General features: G+C 45.5%; 1 protein-coding gene across 3 annotated transcripts in view; it reads left to right on the top strand.

Annotated features, from left to right (window-relative positions):
* Nucleotides 1-17,222, top strand: part of OLFML2B (olfactomedin like 2B) — a 753,194-nt gene that overhangs the window by 314,003 nt on the left and 421,969 nt on the right. For all 3 annotated transcript variants that reach the window (XM_073644077.1, XM_073644076.1, XM_073644075.1), the window contains one exon: nt 1,178-1,348. In XM_073644077.1, the coding sequence (XP_073500178.1) occupies nt 1,178-1,348 (171 nt within the window). The remainder of the gene's footprint in view (nt 1-1,177; nt 1,349-17,222) is intronic.

The raw sequence follows: 17,222 nt of genomic DNA, 5'->3' as shown, positions 1-17,222 counted from the left end.
CTTGCATGGTGGGAGATGGTAAGCCATGCAAGCACGCCGCCAGGGATGTTACAGGTATACATAATAAAAACAAGTACAATAATATTAGACAATACAAGTCAGCGACTGGTACAGGAGGAGAGAGGAAATGCTGAAGTTTTTTCTGTAAACATATTTTGTGTTATTTTCTGGTAGTTTTTTTTCAGTATATTGAATAATGAAGATACCACTAGCGCTTTTTTTTTTTAAGAAAAATTGATGGGGAAAACTCTCCAAAAGACATCTGGGAATATTCCTGGCATCTTTTGAGCTTTCCTATTGACTTCTATTGTAAAGTAAAGAGCATCTTCTGTGTGGAAAGTACTAGAAGAATGGACAGGTCCCTTCTTTTAACCACTTGGCATTTTTTTAGAAACATGGAGCGGTTAAAAGAAGTTAAAAAACCTGAACTTATGAACCGCAAACTGTTTTTACATAGAATCCATCTGGAAAACACGTAGTGCGAACATACCCTCAGGCCTAATTCAGACATTCGTTTACACTTACATGTTCTATTCGTATTTTTTTGTGAGCCATGTGTCCACAAAAAAAACAAGACATGCCCATTTGTTATAAGTCATGGATTAAAATGACCCATAGACGTCCACAGGTTCATGAAAATCCCAGATAGCACACTGAATTCATCTGGGTGCTATTCGTGTGCTGTCTGTGTTTAACATTGTATTGGGTAAAAGCTTTGCAATTTTCTTTTTTTACATAGGAGAAATTCACTGATGAAACACTGATGGTATAAACTAAAACACTAACCAACCACAGTGGAAAATCTGATCTAGCAAACTTATAAAAATCGGCCCCTTTTTTTACACATGCGAGTAGAAAACAAATGTCTGAATGAAATCTTAGAACTTGTCTCCCATGGTCTGTTAGGCCTTGTTCACACGTTCAGTATTTGGTCAATAATTTCCATTAGTACTTCTAAGCCAAAACCAGGAGTGGAACCATCAGAGGAAAAGTATAATAGGAACACGTCACCACTTCTGCATTCCTCACCCACTCCTGGTTTAGGTTTACAAATACTGATGTAAAATACTGACCAACTACTGACAGTGTGAACATGGCCTTAATGTTCAAGCTTGTGCCCCAATGTTGCCAATCTATTTAATTCAAGTATTAATTGACATTATATTATATGATACAGGTTATTTCTAAAAATATCACAAAGCAGCAAGAGAAAATTAAGGACAGTGTGGATGAAATTCTTACCGGAATGAATAAGAAAGAGAAGGAGAATGCTGCCGTTGATGAAAACCTCCAGAATATTGGTAAAATTCTACAGAGAAATGCAGCTGCAGTCTTCAGTTATACACAGGTATGCATGTGTGCTAATGCATTCTGTCTACTGTGGTAAACATGATGAAAACAAACTAGAATACAGATGTAGCAAAGGTTATTGAACTCTGTCACTTAAGAGTGGTAAGATAACGTAACAAGCTATTGAGCCATGTAAAGGGAGTGGTCATAACAGTGCACTTTATTGTGCAGTGATATCCCAGTCATGGGCATACATAGAAATCATGGGGTGCCATAGCGGAAGTTGTAACTGCCCCCCCCCCCGAAAATAAATAAAATAATTGTCGGGTCACAGAAGAGCATATCTCACAACTTTGCAGGTTTTACCCAGTAATTTTCCTCCTGCTGTAGTCTTAGATTCCTCTTTCATTGCTCCCATAAAGTATGATGCCAACAAAAGTGCCCCCTAAACACAGTATGACACCCCCATGGTGAATTCCTCCACAATAGCCCACCTCAACTCCCGAGGCAAAGTATGGTGACCCTAACACAGTATGATCACCCAACTGGGACCCCCACAAAGTCCTCCATGCAGTATAATGGGCCTACATACAGTATAATGGCCCCACACCTCTCCACACTGTATAATGGCCCTCCCTAGTCCTCCAGACAGTATAATGACCCACACACAATATGATGGACCTACACAAACATCACACTGTATAATTGATGCAAATAGTATAATCGCCCCCATATAGCCTTCCAAATATAATGGCCCTACATAACCTTCCATATAGTATAATGGGCCCCATATAGTCCTCCAAATAGTATAATGCACCCCTCATAATCCTCCATATAATATAATGTGCCCCCCATAATCCACCATATAGTATGATGTACTCCCCATGTCCTTCAATGCAATATAATACACTCTCCATGCTTTTCCATGTAATATAATGCACTCTCCATGGTCCTCCACAGAACATAATACTCTCCCAATGGTCCTTCATAGAATATAATGCTTTGCCCATGGTCCTATATACAATATAATGCACCTCACATGATCCTCCATACAATATAATGCTCTCCCCATGGTCCTCCATAGAATATAATGTATTCCCCATAGTCCTCCATACAAAATAAAGCACAATCAAGGGTCTTCCATAGAATATAATGCACCTCCCATGGTCCTCCATACAATATAGTGCTCTCCTCATTGTCCTCCATACAATATAATGCACTACCAATAGTCTTCCATAGAATATAATGCACTCCCCATGGTCCTCCATAATAATGCACTCCCCACAGTCCTCCATGCAATATAATGCACTCTCCATGGTCCTCCATACACTATAATGTACCCCCACGGTCCTTCAAACAATACAATGCACCCCCCACGGTCCCCCATACAATATAATGCTCTACCCATGGTCATCCATACAATATAATTCACTACCCATGGTCCTCTACATAATATAATGCACCCCCTATGGTCCATCATACAATATAATGCTTTCCTCATGGCCCTCCATACAATATAATACATCCCCATGGTCCTCCATGCAATATAATGCACTCTCCATAGTCCTTCATATAATATAATGCACTCTCCATGGTCCTCCATATAATATAATGCACTTCCCATGGTCCTCCATACAATATAATGCGCTACCCATGGTCCTCAATACAATATAATGCACTCCCATGGTTCTCCTTACAATAAAATTGACCCCTATGGTCATCCATACAATATAATGCACTCCCCATGGTCCTCCATACAATATAATGCTCTCCCTATGGTCATCTATACAATATGTTGCTCTCCGCATGGTCCTCCATACAATATAATGCACCCCTATGGTTCTTCAAACAATCTAATGCACCCCCCATGGTCCTCCATAGAATATAATGCCCTCTCCATGGTCCTCCATACAATATAATGCTCTCCCCATGGTCTTACATACAATATAATGCACTACCAATGGTCTTCCAAAAATTATGATGCAACCCTCCATGGTCCTCCATACAATATATTGCACTCTCCATGGTCCTCCATACAATTGAATGCACCCCTATAATTCTGCATACAATATAATGCTCTCCCCATGGTCCTCCTTACAATATAATGCTCTCCCCATGGCCCTCCATACAATATAATGCACCCCTATGGTTCTCCATACAATTAAAATGCACCCCTATGGTTCTCCATACAATTAAAATGCACCCCTGCATGGTTCCCCATACAATATATTGCACTCCCTATGGTTCCCCATACAATATAATGCACCCCCCATGGTCCTCCATAGAATATAATGCTCTCCACATGGTCCTCCTTAGAATATATTGCACTCCTCATGGTCCTCCTCACAATATAATGCACTTCCCAATGGTCCTCCACACAATATAATGCCGCCCCCACGGTCCTTTATACAATAAAATGCACCCCAAGTCCTCCATACAATATAATGCACCCCCCATGGTCCTCCATAGAATATAATGCCCTCTCCATGGTCCTTCATACAATATAATGCTCTCCCCATGGTCCTCCATACAATATAATGCTCTCCCCATGGTCCTCCATACAATATAATTCTCTTCCTATGGTCCTCCATACAATATAATGCTCTCCCGATGGTCCTCCATACAATATAGTACACCCTCATGGTCTACCCTGCATGCAATATAATGCACTTCCAATGGTCTTCCAAAAATATAATGCACTCCCCATGGTCCTCCATATAATAATAATAATAATAATCTTTATTCATATAGCGCTTTACAATCCATACAATCTAATGCACCCCCATGGTCCTCTATGCAATAAAATGCACCCCCCCCCATGGTCCTCCATAAAATATAATTAACTCCCAATAGTCCTTCATAAAATATAATGCTCTCCATATGGGCCTCCATAAAATATAATGCACTCGCCATGGTCCTCCATACAATCTAATGCACTCCCCGTTGTCTTCCATACAATCTAATGCACCCCTCCGTGGTCATCCATACAATATAATGCACCCCCCATGGTCCTCCATACAATATAATGCACAACCCCACGGTACTTCATACAATATAAAGCACCCCAGATGCTCCATATAATATATTGGACACCTCATAGTCCTTAATCGAATATAATGCACTCCCCATGGTCCTCCATACAATATAATGCACCCCTATGGCCCTCCATACAATATAAAGCACCTCCATGGTTTTCCATAAAATATAATGCACCCCTACTGTCATCCATACCATATAATGCACCCCTCCATGGTCATCCATACAATATAATGCATTCCCTATAGTTCTCCATACAATATAATGCACCCCTATGGTAATCTATACAATATAATGCACCCCTCAATGGTCCTCCTTACAATATATTGCTCTCCCCATAGTCCTCCATACAATATAATGCACCCCTCATGGTCCTCCATACAATATAATGATCTCCCCATGGTCCTACATAGAATATAATGCTCTGCACATGGACCTCAGTACAATACAATGCTCTCCCCATGGTCCTCCATACAATATAATGCACTACCCATAGTCCTCCATACAATATAATGGTCTTTCATAGAAAATAATGCTCTCCACATGGTCCCGCATATAATATAATGCATCCCCAATGTTCCTTTATGCAATATAATGCACTCTCCATAGTCCTCCATAGAATATAATGCTCTCCCCATGGTCCTATATACAATATAATGAACTCGTCATAGTACTTGTGATTATGTGATATGGTATGTGGGTATCATTTTGTTTATAATCATATTTTACTGATTTTCAGAGTGTTTTCTTGTTGCTCTCTGTCTCTCTGTGCTTTCCCTCAAATGTTGACTTCTCTTGTAGGATGAGTTGACATTTGTTAATAGATGAATAGCTGTTATCAGATGATAAATATCAGCTCCCACAGTTTACTGTACTGTTATCTTTGCACAGGGTCAGTAAATAATGCTATTTGCTAATATGCTAATGACATATTGAACCAGCTTGCTGATTTTGTAAAGCAATGGAAGACGTACAATCAAATTGATAAAATGCTCAAACATTGAGCTCCTGCCACCTTCCCCCCTGACCTGTGAATGAGGAGAGGGACTTTTAAAATATCAGCCAGGAGAGACAAGACAGTTAGATCCTAAGTGGGACGATGATGTGAACACAGCACCTCAGAGAGAAAGAGAAGAATCTGGACTATTTTATCCTCTGTCTGCTGGATTGTTGGCCTCTCATCTCCCAGGGTTTTAATTCTGTTACTGAACTGCATTCACGTTCTGGATTATTTTATCCTCTGCGTGATGGCTTGTATATTGACCTTTCAGTTTTGCCTATAATAAACGTCTTGGGATTGTTCACTCATCTCCTGCTCTGTTGATTAAGTGATGTTGGAGAAGGACCCCGTGACAACTGGTGGCAGCGGGGGAGGGGTGGGGGGGGTCAACAGAGCGTAACCCAATGGAGAACCACCCACAGAGTGAGTACATAAATTGACTGTATCCAGCTTGCAGGAAAGAGCCAGAGACCTGGGGCAGAACTACAAGGGACTGTCTAAAGAGGCCTTAATTGATCTACTGGTGGGTGAAAGCCAGGCCACCTACTCCCGGATGTCTAACAGACAAGCACTGGAGACGGAGATCCCCACCCAAAAAAGTCAGTGGTTAGTGTGGTACGAAGAAGAGATGGTGGTTCTGGGCCCAGGCGTCTCTCAGGGGTACAAGGCTGTACTCGCCGAGCACAGCAGAGACGAGATCACCCGGACGGACTTCAAGCCATTTGATGAGGCTTACAGAGATGTGGGTGGGTTTTTAAATGACTTTGAGCAGCAGTGTGCTGTGATGGAGGTGCCCCACACTGGCTGGATGCGTTTGTTAGTGCAACTCCTGAATGAAAGCATGGCGGAGGCTTACCGAACGATTGACTCACAGTGGAACTGAGATTATAACATTGTAAAGCGAACTATCCGTATTACCATGCTATCTCCCCAGACTTATATAGGGCCCAGTTCCAAGACCTCCCATGCACCACGGGGGGATCGTTTAGGATGTATACACATAAGATGTCCAGCCATGTCGGAGGTAGCTGTGAGCAGAAAACGTCTTCACTGTGGAAGATGTTATACAGGCGTTGCTTAAAGAACAATTTCTTGCCAAGTGCCCCACAGAATTAAGGGAATAGGTCCAGGCGCGCACGCCATGCACCTTGGATAAAGTTGCAGCCCTGGCCGAAGAGACCCTTACTATCCGATCTCAATGTAGGAGGCTTCTGGCAGGGTCGGACTGGGGAGTCTGGGGCCCACAGGGGAAATTGACTCTAAGGGCCCACCTTACAGCCATATGCACATACCTGTTAGCCGTTACCCCTGTTATAGTGGAGCGTCGCCTGTAAAACACAGGCGGCTCCTGCACATCTACTGTGCACCACTATAACTGTGATGTACAATTACGGTATGTTACATTACAGGGGTTCTTTGATTAAAACAATTTATCACCGATCCACAGGTTAGGTATGAGATATCTTATTGATCGGTAGAATCCGACCATTGGAAACCGCACCGATCAGAAGAATGGGGAACTTTTATCCCTGACAGGACACTTTTATCCCCATTTTAAAATGGAGCTGCAGATGGGACGTCTGACCGCAGCTTCATTCATTCTCTTACGGGGCTTCCAGAAAAAAAACAAGAGCAGAGCTTGCAGCCACTGAGGGAATGAATGGATCGGTGGTCGAGTTGCCCATGAGCTCCAGTCTAATGGGGAGAAAAGCTCTACATTCTGCAGATGGGTGCAGGTCCCAGCAGTCAGACCCCCACCAATCAACAACTTATCCTTAGGTCACGTTCACACATTCGGTATTTGGTCAGAATTTTACATCACTTATTTCTAAGCCAAAACCAGGAGAGGAACAATCAGATGAAAAGTATAATAGAAACACGTCACCACTTCGGTATTTCTCAACCACTTCTGGTTTTGGTTTACAAATAATGATTAGAGATGAGCGTTGTTCTACTCGAACTGTTCGCCAATCTCAAATTCGAGCTGTTTTGGGCGGTGTTCGAGCCGTTCGGCGAACACTAACAATTTGAGAAAAATTCGGCTGTTCGAGGTTATGTTCGATAACTGTTCGTGCACCAAAATCATAACTGGATTTTTTCTCAGTAATGATGAAAATTAATGTTAATACGCAGTTTGAGTGTACAGCGGGGTGGGGGGAGGGGCAGGGGATGGATCTCTGCAGGAACAATGAAGATCTCCATTTTTTTTTTTTTCTCTTTCCCGCATTTACAGTGGGGAGGTGCAATCTGTCAGCCTATCAGCAGCGCACACACGGAGCGAAGTGCTTTTTTTCACACAAGCAAGGGCATGTGTCATTGGCAATGTATATCACATGTCCTTGCCCTATAAGACCAAGCCATTTTCCCCGTCGCCACCATTTTCTCACTGCTACAGCTGCGTGTTAGACGGCACCGCTGTTGCTGTGTGCGCTATACCTTGTTAATTTCAAGCCAATTTTCGCACAAATATACAGATAGCTTGGGAGTAGGGAATAGTTGTGATTGCAGTCCTTTTAAGGACTAGGTTACAGCATTTCCTACGACTTTTATCAGGCAGGTCTGGCTCTTAAATAGATAGATTGTGGGAGTAAAGACTAATTGTAATTGGAGTCCTTTTCAGGACTAGGTTACATCAGTTCCTATCAGTTTTTGCCAGGCAGGTCTGTGCCAGTGCTGTGCAAGTTTTTTTCACAGCATTTGGCTGAATCTAGCAAAGCTAATCCTTTTTGGCCTATTGCAGTGTGTGTTAGTCAGTGGAGTAGCCTATCTGTGTTGCAAGATATACCACCTGTGTATAGAATACCAATTTTTTTTACTGCACCTAGTGAAGTAAAATCTTTTGGGCATAGCATCATTCTATTAGTCCATCTATAATCACCTCCATCAGGTTGCAAATTGAATATAATTTTTATCTGCATCTACAGTACCTCTGAAAAAATATTTGGGCTTCTAGCAGCGTGTGGGACTTGTTCTATTAGTCCATCTATACTGACCTCCATCAGGTTGCAAATTAAAAATAATTTTTTTCTGCATCTAGCTCTGAAAAAATATTTGGGCTTCTAGCAGTGTGTGGGACTTGGTCTATTAGTCCATCTATACTGACCTCCATCAGGTTGCAAATTAAAAATATTTTTTCAGAGGTACTGTAGATGCAGATAAATATTTTTAATTTGCAACCTGATGGAGGTCAGTATAGATGGACTAATAGAGAAAGTCCGACACACTGCTAGAAGGCCAAATATTTTTTCAGAGGTACTGTAGATGCAGATAAAAATTATTTGGCCTTCTAGCAGTGTGTGGGACTTGTTGTATTAGTCCATCTATACTGACCTCCATCAGGTTGCAAATTGAATATAATTTTTTTCTGCATCTAACCCAGCCAATAGTTTTGGCCTAATACCACAGTTTGGCCACTCAGCTCTGCTCGGTTACCATCCATTGTTTTTTTGTGCAAACAACTCCAGAGTTGTGAATAAGTTAACCACCAAAATGAGTGGAAAAAGGCCTGCTGCTGGTGGAAAGGGGAATAGGCATGTTGGGAAGGGGAAAAAAGGTTGTGTCCGTGGGGTAGGTGTTAAAGCAACAGTAACATCTGCAGAAGAAAGACCATCTTCCAGCCAAACTAAAATGTCTACTTCTTTTTAGCGGACAATGTGATAAGATCCCTTTCTTACGGCCATGCCAATCGCTACAAATTCCAGATGAGGCACAAAAACAGCAGGTGCTTCAACGGATATCAAGTGCTCCTTTAAGTGGGCTCTCCTCCACATCAACTTCAACATCACAAATACTCCAGTCCTCAAAGGTGTCACCCAAATCGCACTTGCTTCCTCACAGCTCCCAAATCTCCAGCTGCCCGTCTGAGTATGAGGTAGAACAGATGGTTGAGTCTGCAGAGCTGTTTACTCATACTATAGCCTGGGAATCAGAGGTCGACTCCAGCGCTTCTGTGAATCCAGACGAGGAAATGATCTGCACTGATGCCCAGAATCTTTATGAGTCGGATCCAGGACCAGACGCAGAAGGTTCTGACCATAATGTAGACCCTCATTCCCAAACTGTAACTCCTGTTGGTGGAGACAATGAGGAAGACGATGATAAGACTCAAATACCTGATTGGAGCGACAACTTTAGTTTTTTGTCAGGGCAGGAACAGGTTGGCTCTGAGGACGACGGGTGTGATAACACACAGGGTGATGATGATGAAGTTGGAGATCCCACTTACTGTCAACCCACAGTCAGCCAAGAGATGAGGTCAGCAGAGGAGGTGGAGGAAGATGCTAGTGACGACGAGGTCAGGTTGCACCTTCCTGGACAGAGACGTAGTACTGGAAGCACGTCAACAACTGCATCCTCAAACACAACTCTGCCTCTCACCACAAGTCGTGGTGGCTCTTCAGGTCGCATGGGTGCTAAGCCTTGCATAGCCTGGGCATTTTTTCAGATCGATAAAGATGACCCAACTCGTGTTATCTGTAACATTTGTCAGCAAAAGCTAAGTAGAGGCCAAAAAATACATAGTTTGAGTACTTCATGCATGAACCGGCACATGGACATGAAGCATAAGTTGCAGTGGGAAGCTCAGTGTGCTACAATGCGGCCTAACCGGCCGGGCCAACCACCGTCTGCCATATCTTGTGCATCCGCGGCCTCTTCATCCTCTGTGACTGGGGGGACAGCAGTCACACCTGTTTTGGGGCGCAGACCTGCCACCTCTTTACCCGCAACAGCCAGCGTGATTGGCAGGTCATCATTTTCTTTGGAGGTGGTAACACCAGCTGGTGTTGAGCGCTGTCCGACATCGATAGCACCACCTTTGGATCAAGGCAACCTAACATGTCCGCCTGCATCTTCCTCACAGACCGGCAGTTTGCCGGGGACACCCTTATCAACCCCGTCTAAGCACAATAGCCAGCCCTCGGTCCCTCAGATGTGGACAAGTAAAAGACCATTTCCTCCTAGCCATGAGAAAGCTAAGAGGTTGAATTTCACCATCTGCAAGCTCTTGGCTACAGAAATGCTGCCTTTCCGCCTGGTGGACACAGAGGATTTTCGAGACCTTATGTCCGTCGCAGTGCCCCAGTACCAGATGCCCAGTCGGCACTACTTCTCAAAGAAAGGTGTGCCTGCGCTCCACCAGCATGTCGCACACAACATCACCACTTCTTTGAGAAACTCTGTGTGTGACAGGGTGCATTTCACCACAGACACTTGGATGAGTAGGCATGGACAGGGGCGTTACATGTCGCTGACTGGGCACTGGGTAACTATGGTGACAGCAGGACAAGGGGCTGCTGTCCAAGTCTTGCCGTCCCCACGAGTTGTGCGTCAATCCTCTTTATGTCAAAGTTCCTCCACTGCTTCTGCCTCCTCAACCTCCTCTCTGTCTTCCACCTGCACCCAAAGCCTGTCTGGTCATGCCACAAGCTTTCTAACTGCGCAGAAGGGATCCTGCACACCTCCTTACTATGCTGGCAGTAGGGCTCAACGTCATCAGGCGGTTTTTACTTTGAAATGTCTGGAAAATGTGAGTCACACAGCTGAGGAGTTGTGGTCAGCTCTGGAGAACCAATTTCATGAATGGTTGTCTCCACTGGACCTGAAACCAGGGAAGGCCGTGTGCGACAATGCTGCAAACCTGGGTGCGGCCCTTCGCCGGGGCAATGTCACACACGTGCCTTGTATGGCTCACGTGTTGAACCTGGTTGTCCAGCAATTTTTAGCCCACTATCCCAGACTAGATGGCCTTCTGCAGAGGGCACGGTCGCTGTGTGCTCACTTCCGCCGTTCGCATCCCGCAGCTCAGCGACTTGCATCTCTACAGAAGTCGTTGGGCCTGCCACTTCACCGGCTAAAATGCGATGTGCCTACCCGGTGGAATTCAACTCTGCACATGTTGCAGCGACTGTGGCAGCACCGACAAGCCCTGGTGCAATACGTTCTGACGTATAGCCTGGGCCAACGAGATTCAGAGGTGGGGCAAATCACGCTGGAGGAGTGGTCTCAGATCAGGGACCTATGCACCCTTCTGCACAGTTTTGAAATGGCGACGAAGATGTTTAGTGCTGACGATGCCATTATCAGCATGACTATTCCGGTGATTTACATGCTGGAGCACATGTTAAACAGAATTCGGAGTCAGGTGGTGGCACAAGAGGAGGTGGAGGAAGTAGAGGAGGAGGAGTTGTATGCGGAAGGGCTAACATCTGCAAGGTCCAGACGGTCGGCAGCACCAAGGCGGCAGGCATGTGAGGGTGGGGGAGATGGTTTTACCAGGGCGCATGGTAGCAGCTAAACTAGTGAGGAAGGTGCAGGAGCCCAGGAATAAGTGGAGGACGAACTGATGGAAGACTCATCAGATGAGGGAGACCTTGATCACATTTCTGTTGTGCGAGGTTGGGGGGAGAGGACAGAGGAAGGAAGCATGATTGTTACCTCGCCACCAACACAACAGGGACTTGGTGCTCCTGGATGCGCAACACACATGAGTGCCTTCTTGCCGCACTACCTGCAACATGACCCTCGAATTGTGAGAATTAGAAATAATCCTGACTACTGGGTTGCCACACTGTTAGATCCCCGGTACAAAAGTAAATTTGCAGAAATTATTCCTGCCATAGAAAGGGATGCACGCATGCAGGAGTATCAGCAGAGACTGTTGCAGAATCTTACATGTGCTTTTCCACAAAATACCAGTGGTGCACGTAGTGAATCTCACAGTTCCAACTTGCCAACCGTGGGACCGTCAAGTGTTCAGCACTCAAACCGTAACAGAACCACAGTATCTGCTGGTAACATCAATTTTGCGGAATCATTTCACCACTTTTTTAGCCCATCCTTTGCAAGGCCACAGGAGACAAGAAGTCTGACACATAGTCAACGCCTAGAGACGATGGTACAGGAGTATCTCCAAGTAAACATTGAAGCCACGACTGTGTCACTGGACCCTTGCTCTTTTTGGGCTTCCAATCTGGATAAATGGCCGGAGCTAGCCACTTACGCCTTGGAGATCTTGTCATGCCCCGCAGCCAGCGTTCTGTCTGAACGTGTGTTCAGCGCTGCTGGTGGTGTGCTGACAGATAAGCGCACGCAGCTCTCCACTGATAATGTAGACAGACTCACGTTCATAAAGATGAACAAATCATGGATCCGAAATGACTTTTCTACCCCTGTGTCATCCTGGGGAGAGTAAAAGCTTGATGATTGGTTAAAATCACCCTACCAACCGTTTTAAGCTTTCAAATTACTAATCATGTTTATCTGTATCTTGACTGGAAAATAATTTGGGCTTTGTAGCAGTGTGCAGCACTGATCCTATTAGGCCATCTATAATAAGCTTCACCAGATTTAAAATTAATAATAATTTTTAGCTGCATCTAGCCCGGAAAATAATTTTGGGGCTCCGAGATGCGCAAGACACATAAGTGCCTTCTTGCTGCACTACCTGCAGCATGACCCTCATATTGTCAGAATTCGAAGTAATCATGACTACTGGGTTGCCACACTCTTAGATCCCCCAAACTTTTCGATCAACCTTTTCATTTTAATAAAGACCAAAAAAATGGTCATTTTTGAAATTATAAGCATTAGCAGGTTGTTAGAAACTGAAATCAAACAGTTTTCAACTCAAAACTTTATTCTAGGTGATGTTACATTTTCACATAGGACCCCTTGTTCGAAAGGAGCTTCTGAACTCTCTCGTCCATTGAATTTGTCAGGTTTTGGATGGTTTCTGCTTCAATTGTTTTGCATGAGCACAGAATACCCTCTCAGAGCTGTTGCTTAGATGTGAACTGCCTCCCGCCATCATAGACACTCCTTTTAATGATGCTCCAAAGGTTCTGAATGGGGTAGAGGTCAGGGGAGCATGGGGGGTCACACCATAAGTTTGTCCCCTTTTATGCCCATATCAGCCAGAGATGCAGATGTTTTATGTGCAGCATGAGATGGTGCATTATCATGCAGAAAAATGATCTTGCTGTGAAATACACGGTTCTTCTTCTTGAACCATGGCAGGAAGTGCTGTTTGAGAAAATCCACATACATTATGGAGTTCATCTTTAGCGCCTTCAGGGATCCTAAAGGGGCCGACAATCTCTCTCCCCATGATTCCAGCCCAAAACATTACTCCACCTCCTCCTTGTTGGCGCTGTAGCCGTGTTTGCGTGGGGTGTCCATCAACCAGCCATCCTCCACTCCATCCATCTGGACCATCGAGCGCTGCACGGCACTCATCCGTGAACAAAACCGTTTTGAAATCAGTCTTCATGTAATGTTTGGCCCACTGGAGCCGTTTCTGCTTGTGTGAAGTGGATAGAGGAGGTCGACAGGATGGCGTATGCACAGCTGCAAACCTCTGAAGGACCCTGCATCTTGTTGTTCGGGGGACGTTGGAGGCACCAGCAGCTTCAAAAACTTGTCTGCTGCTATGACAAGGCTTTTTTGCCGCTGCTGTTTCAACCTGACGTAATTGCCTGTAGGAAAGAGTCCTCAATTTGCCCTTATCAGCACGCACACGTGTGTACTGTGAATCAGCTACATACTTCTTGATTGCCAAGACACTTCATCCTGATCATCGCACAATGTTTGTAGTCATGCCTTGACCTAAACACTCCACAATTTGTTGCTTCTCAGCAGCCGACACATCCTTTTTCTTTCCCATTTTGGCAGAAAATGTAGGCTGCTTAATAATGTGAGAGAGCCTTCTTAAGTAGTCTTGCCTTTCATTGGACACACCTGCCAAACTAATTAGCACAGGTGTCTGCAATTGCTTACAGTGATATAAAGAGCCCTGACACACATCACCATCAATGAGTTTAACTGACAAACAAACAAATTCTTCCCTTATCACTCCTAAACACTTTTTGCATAATAATTTGGAACGCAGTGTACATGTGCTTTTCCACAAAACACCAGTGGTTCACGTAGTGAATCTTACAGTTCTAACTTGCCAACCGTGGTCTGTATGGAATTGTTCAATAAAGGGCCCAAAATTAAGATAACATAGATGGGAGAGGTCTCTATGAATAGGAATTCCTAAGTATTTGATACCCTGTGAGGGCCAGGCAAAGGGAAAGTTGGACTGGATGGAATCCTATATGGATTTGGGGAGGGAGACATCGAGGGCCTCAGACTTCGCTGCATTGATTTTAAAATTTTACCATGTAACAAAGTGATCTATTTCAGCCATAACAGCAGGGATGGATATATGTGATTGAGTGATATATACTAGGACATCATCAGCAAATAGAGAGCACTTGTACTCGGTGCCTCCCACCTCAATCCACCTAATATTGGGGTTATGGCGAATTGATGAGAGCAGGTGCTCCGTCACTAGGATGTATAAGAGAGGGGACAGAGGACATCCCTGCCTTGTCCCATTGGTGATTGTGAAAGGTGATGAAAATGTTCTGACGCATCCCCTGGGCCTTGGGACACCCGGAGCCGGACCCTTTTTGGTGGATGCTGGTGGTTGTAGTCTTCGTGGCGGCGACCCGGTTCCGTGGCTCAGGGCGGTCAAACCAGTGGCGGAACTATTTATGTGGTTTTGATGTTTAAATGTCCGACTACGCCACCCGTGAATTGCGGTCAGAGTGAACCGCCGCTACAGGGCAGACCGCTGAGGCTGGTGTTGTGGGTGCAGCAGAGCGTAGCATAACTCCCTACGGGAGGAGTATAGCCTCAGGGCAGTGTATGTGGAGAATGGGGGTGATGGTGCAGGGCAGCAGCAGTAACGACACGGAGTCAGTGATGCAGTCCAGGGCCTTTACTCACAGGTCTTATTATCCAGACCACGTCTGCAGGTAACGGCTGCCCACGTCGTACTGTGCTCACCAGGTGAGGGGCTCAGACAACTCCCAGATAACTTTGGAGCACTTCACAGGACCCCCTTTGTGTGTCCTTTGTCTGGCCTTTCTTACCAACACTTCTGTCCGGCTGCCTCGGGCCTCCTCTTGGTAAACTTGGCGCCAGTTTCCCTGACCCTATGTGGTGCCTTCCTAGCGGGTGTAGCGAGGGGCTGCGCCACATAAAATGTCAGAGCCTCCGGTTTCTAGCTGAGGGTCGTTTCCTGCCTCCACTAGTTCGGGGACCGGTCTCCCCCTTTGGCCTGACCCCTCCACGCAGGTGGATTCGGGCGTGCGGTGGCGACTCGCCCGTCCGCACCCCTGGGATCCCTTCATTCCTCGTTCCTGGAGCCTTCTCCGCTCCTCTTCCTTCCTTCTCCCTCTTCCAGGCCTGGGCCTCTGTTACTAGGCCCGCCTCCGGAGCAGAGCTCATGCAGAGCCCCTGCTCCCTGACACTTCTGCTCAGACTTCTCTGCACTGAACTAAGATGGTGCCCACCTTTTATACTCCCTTCTCAATGCACCCAGGAACTGCTTCCTCCCTGCTCCTGCACTACAGGGTTCCCCTTCCTCAGTGTTCACTCCCCCCACTCCAGCCAGGGACAGGGACGGTCGTGCCCATCTCAGGGGCATATTGGTCGCCCTGCCCCACGGCAATGTGGTGTAATGCATGCAGGTGTCGGGTCCTGATCCACACTCCATCCTTACCTGAGAGTGAGATATCACACCTCTGGGTGAGGTGCAATACGTCTGTAGCAACCGAGCCCTCAGGGTGCTACAGTTCCATTTATCTTCAGCCTAGGTGACGTATTGCGATACAGGGCCGTGATTTTGGCTATAAAAGGGTCCCCTAGACCCCTACCCCAAGCTTTTTAAGAGAATCATATATGGCGTGCCAGGAGACTCTATGGAATGCTTTCTCAGCATCCAACGAGAGTATCTAATTACAAATTTTTAACTGCATCTAGCCCAGGAAATACTTTGTGCCTAGTAGCAGTGTCTGCTAGTAAGCGGATTATCCCGGCTGTTAAGCAAGCTACACCACCTGTAATTTGGACACTTAATTTTTTCAAAGGAAATGCTTCGGGACCACGGGATACTCAGTGAAGAGCATCAGGAGGCACCTCAAGGCATAGGGGCTGGGACTGGCAGTAGGATGCCTTGCGGTGGACAGCCGAGCTCGATCCTTATAAAAGCTTTTTAACTGCAGCAGCTTTAGTGGATGCTACTGGAGCTGGAATTACCGCGGCTGCTGGCATGAGACTTGCCCTCCAATAGATCCTTGTAAATGGATTTAAAGTGTATTCATTCAAATTAGAGAGACAATTTAAATTAAAAAGCTTAGAGCTGCCTCCACCACAGGGGGGCTCGCTCGACCCACCAGCGGACAGGCACCAGTATTGGGAGAGGGGGGCTGGCCGTCAGGGTTCACCGCGGCTCTGGCACAAACCCGTCGACACGGAGGTGGCACGGGCAGGAGCGGACTGGCCGTGTCGGCTTCTCACTTTTTGGATTTTAGAAGGGCATGACATGCCTATATCTGTGTCTCCCCCTCCTTTTACTCCTCCACCTCTTTTCTTTTCGCATGACTATATGTACTTGTCACTTTTCCATGTGTTAGTTATGTCTTCTGAGCAGTTTGTCAGCTTTTGGACACCTTTGAAGGTGTTTTCTATGTGTTTCTATGTGTTTTTGTTTGCCTGCCATTGGTTTTAACGGTGTTCGAAGGTGTTCGACGAACAGTTCGACGAACAGTTCGGCGAACACACGGGTGTTCGACGAACCGAACCGAACTCGAACACTACGGGGGTGGCTCAACACTAATAATGATATAAAATCCTGACCAAATACTGAACGTGTGAATGTGGCCTTTGGATAAGCGATTGCTTGTTTTCACCGGAGAACCTCTCCAAGTGCATATTTGCTATTGTGTAATAGACACAGGACAGGGAGGAGTTAAATGTCAAAGTAATTAATCTCTATTGGAAATAAAGAATCTTCTACTTATTGATATCAGAGAGAACAAGTGAATCCCCCATACACAACGTAATC

This window comes from Phyllobates terribilis, unplaced genomic scaffold, assembly GCF_046119375.1.
Source record: "Phyllobates terribilis strain yellow unplaced genomic scaffold, ASM4611937v1 Scaffold_8__6_contigs__length_399053987, whole genome shotgun sequence".
Lineage (NCBI taxonomy): Eukaryota > Metazoa > Chordata > Amphibia > Anura > Dendrobatidae > Phyllobates > Phyllobates terribilis.
This window is presented reverse-complemented; position numbering and strand designations above follow the sequence as displayed.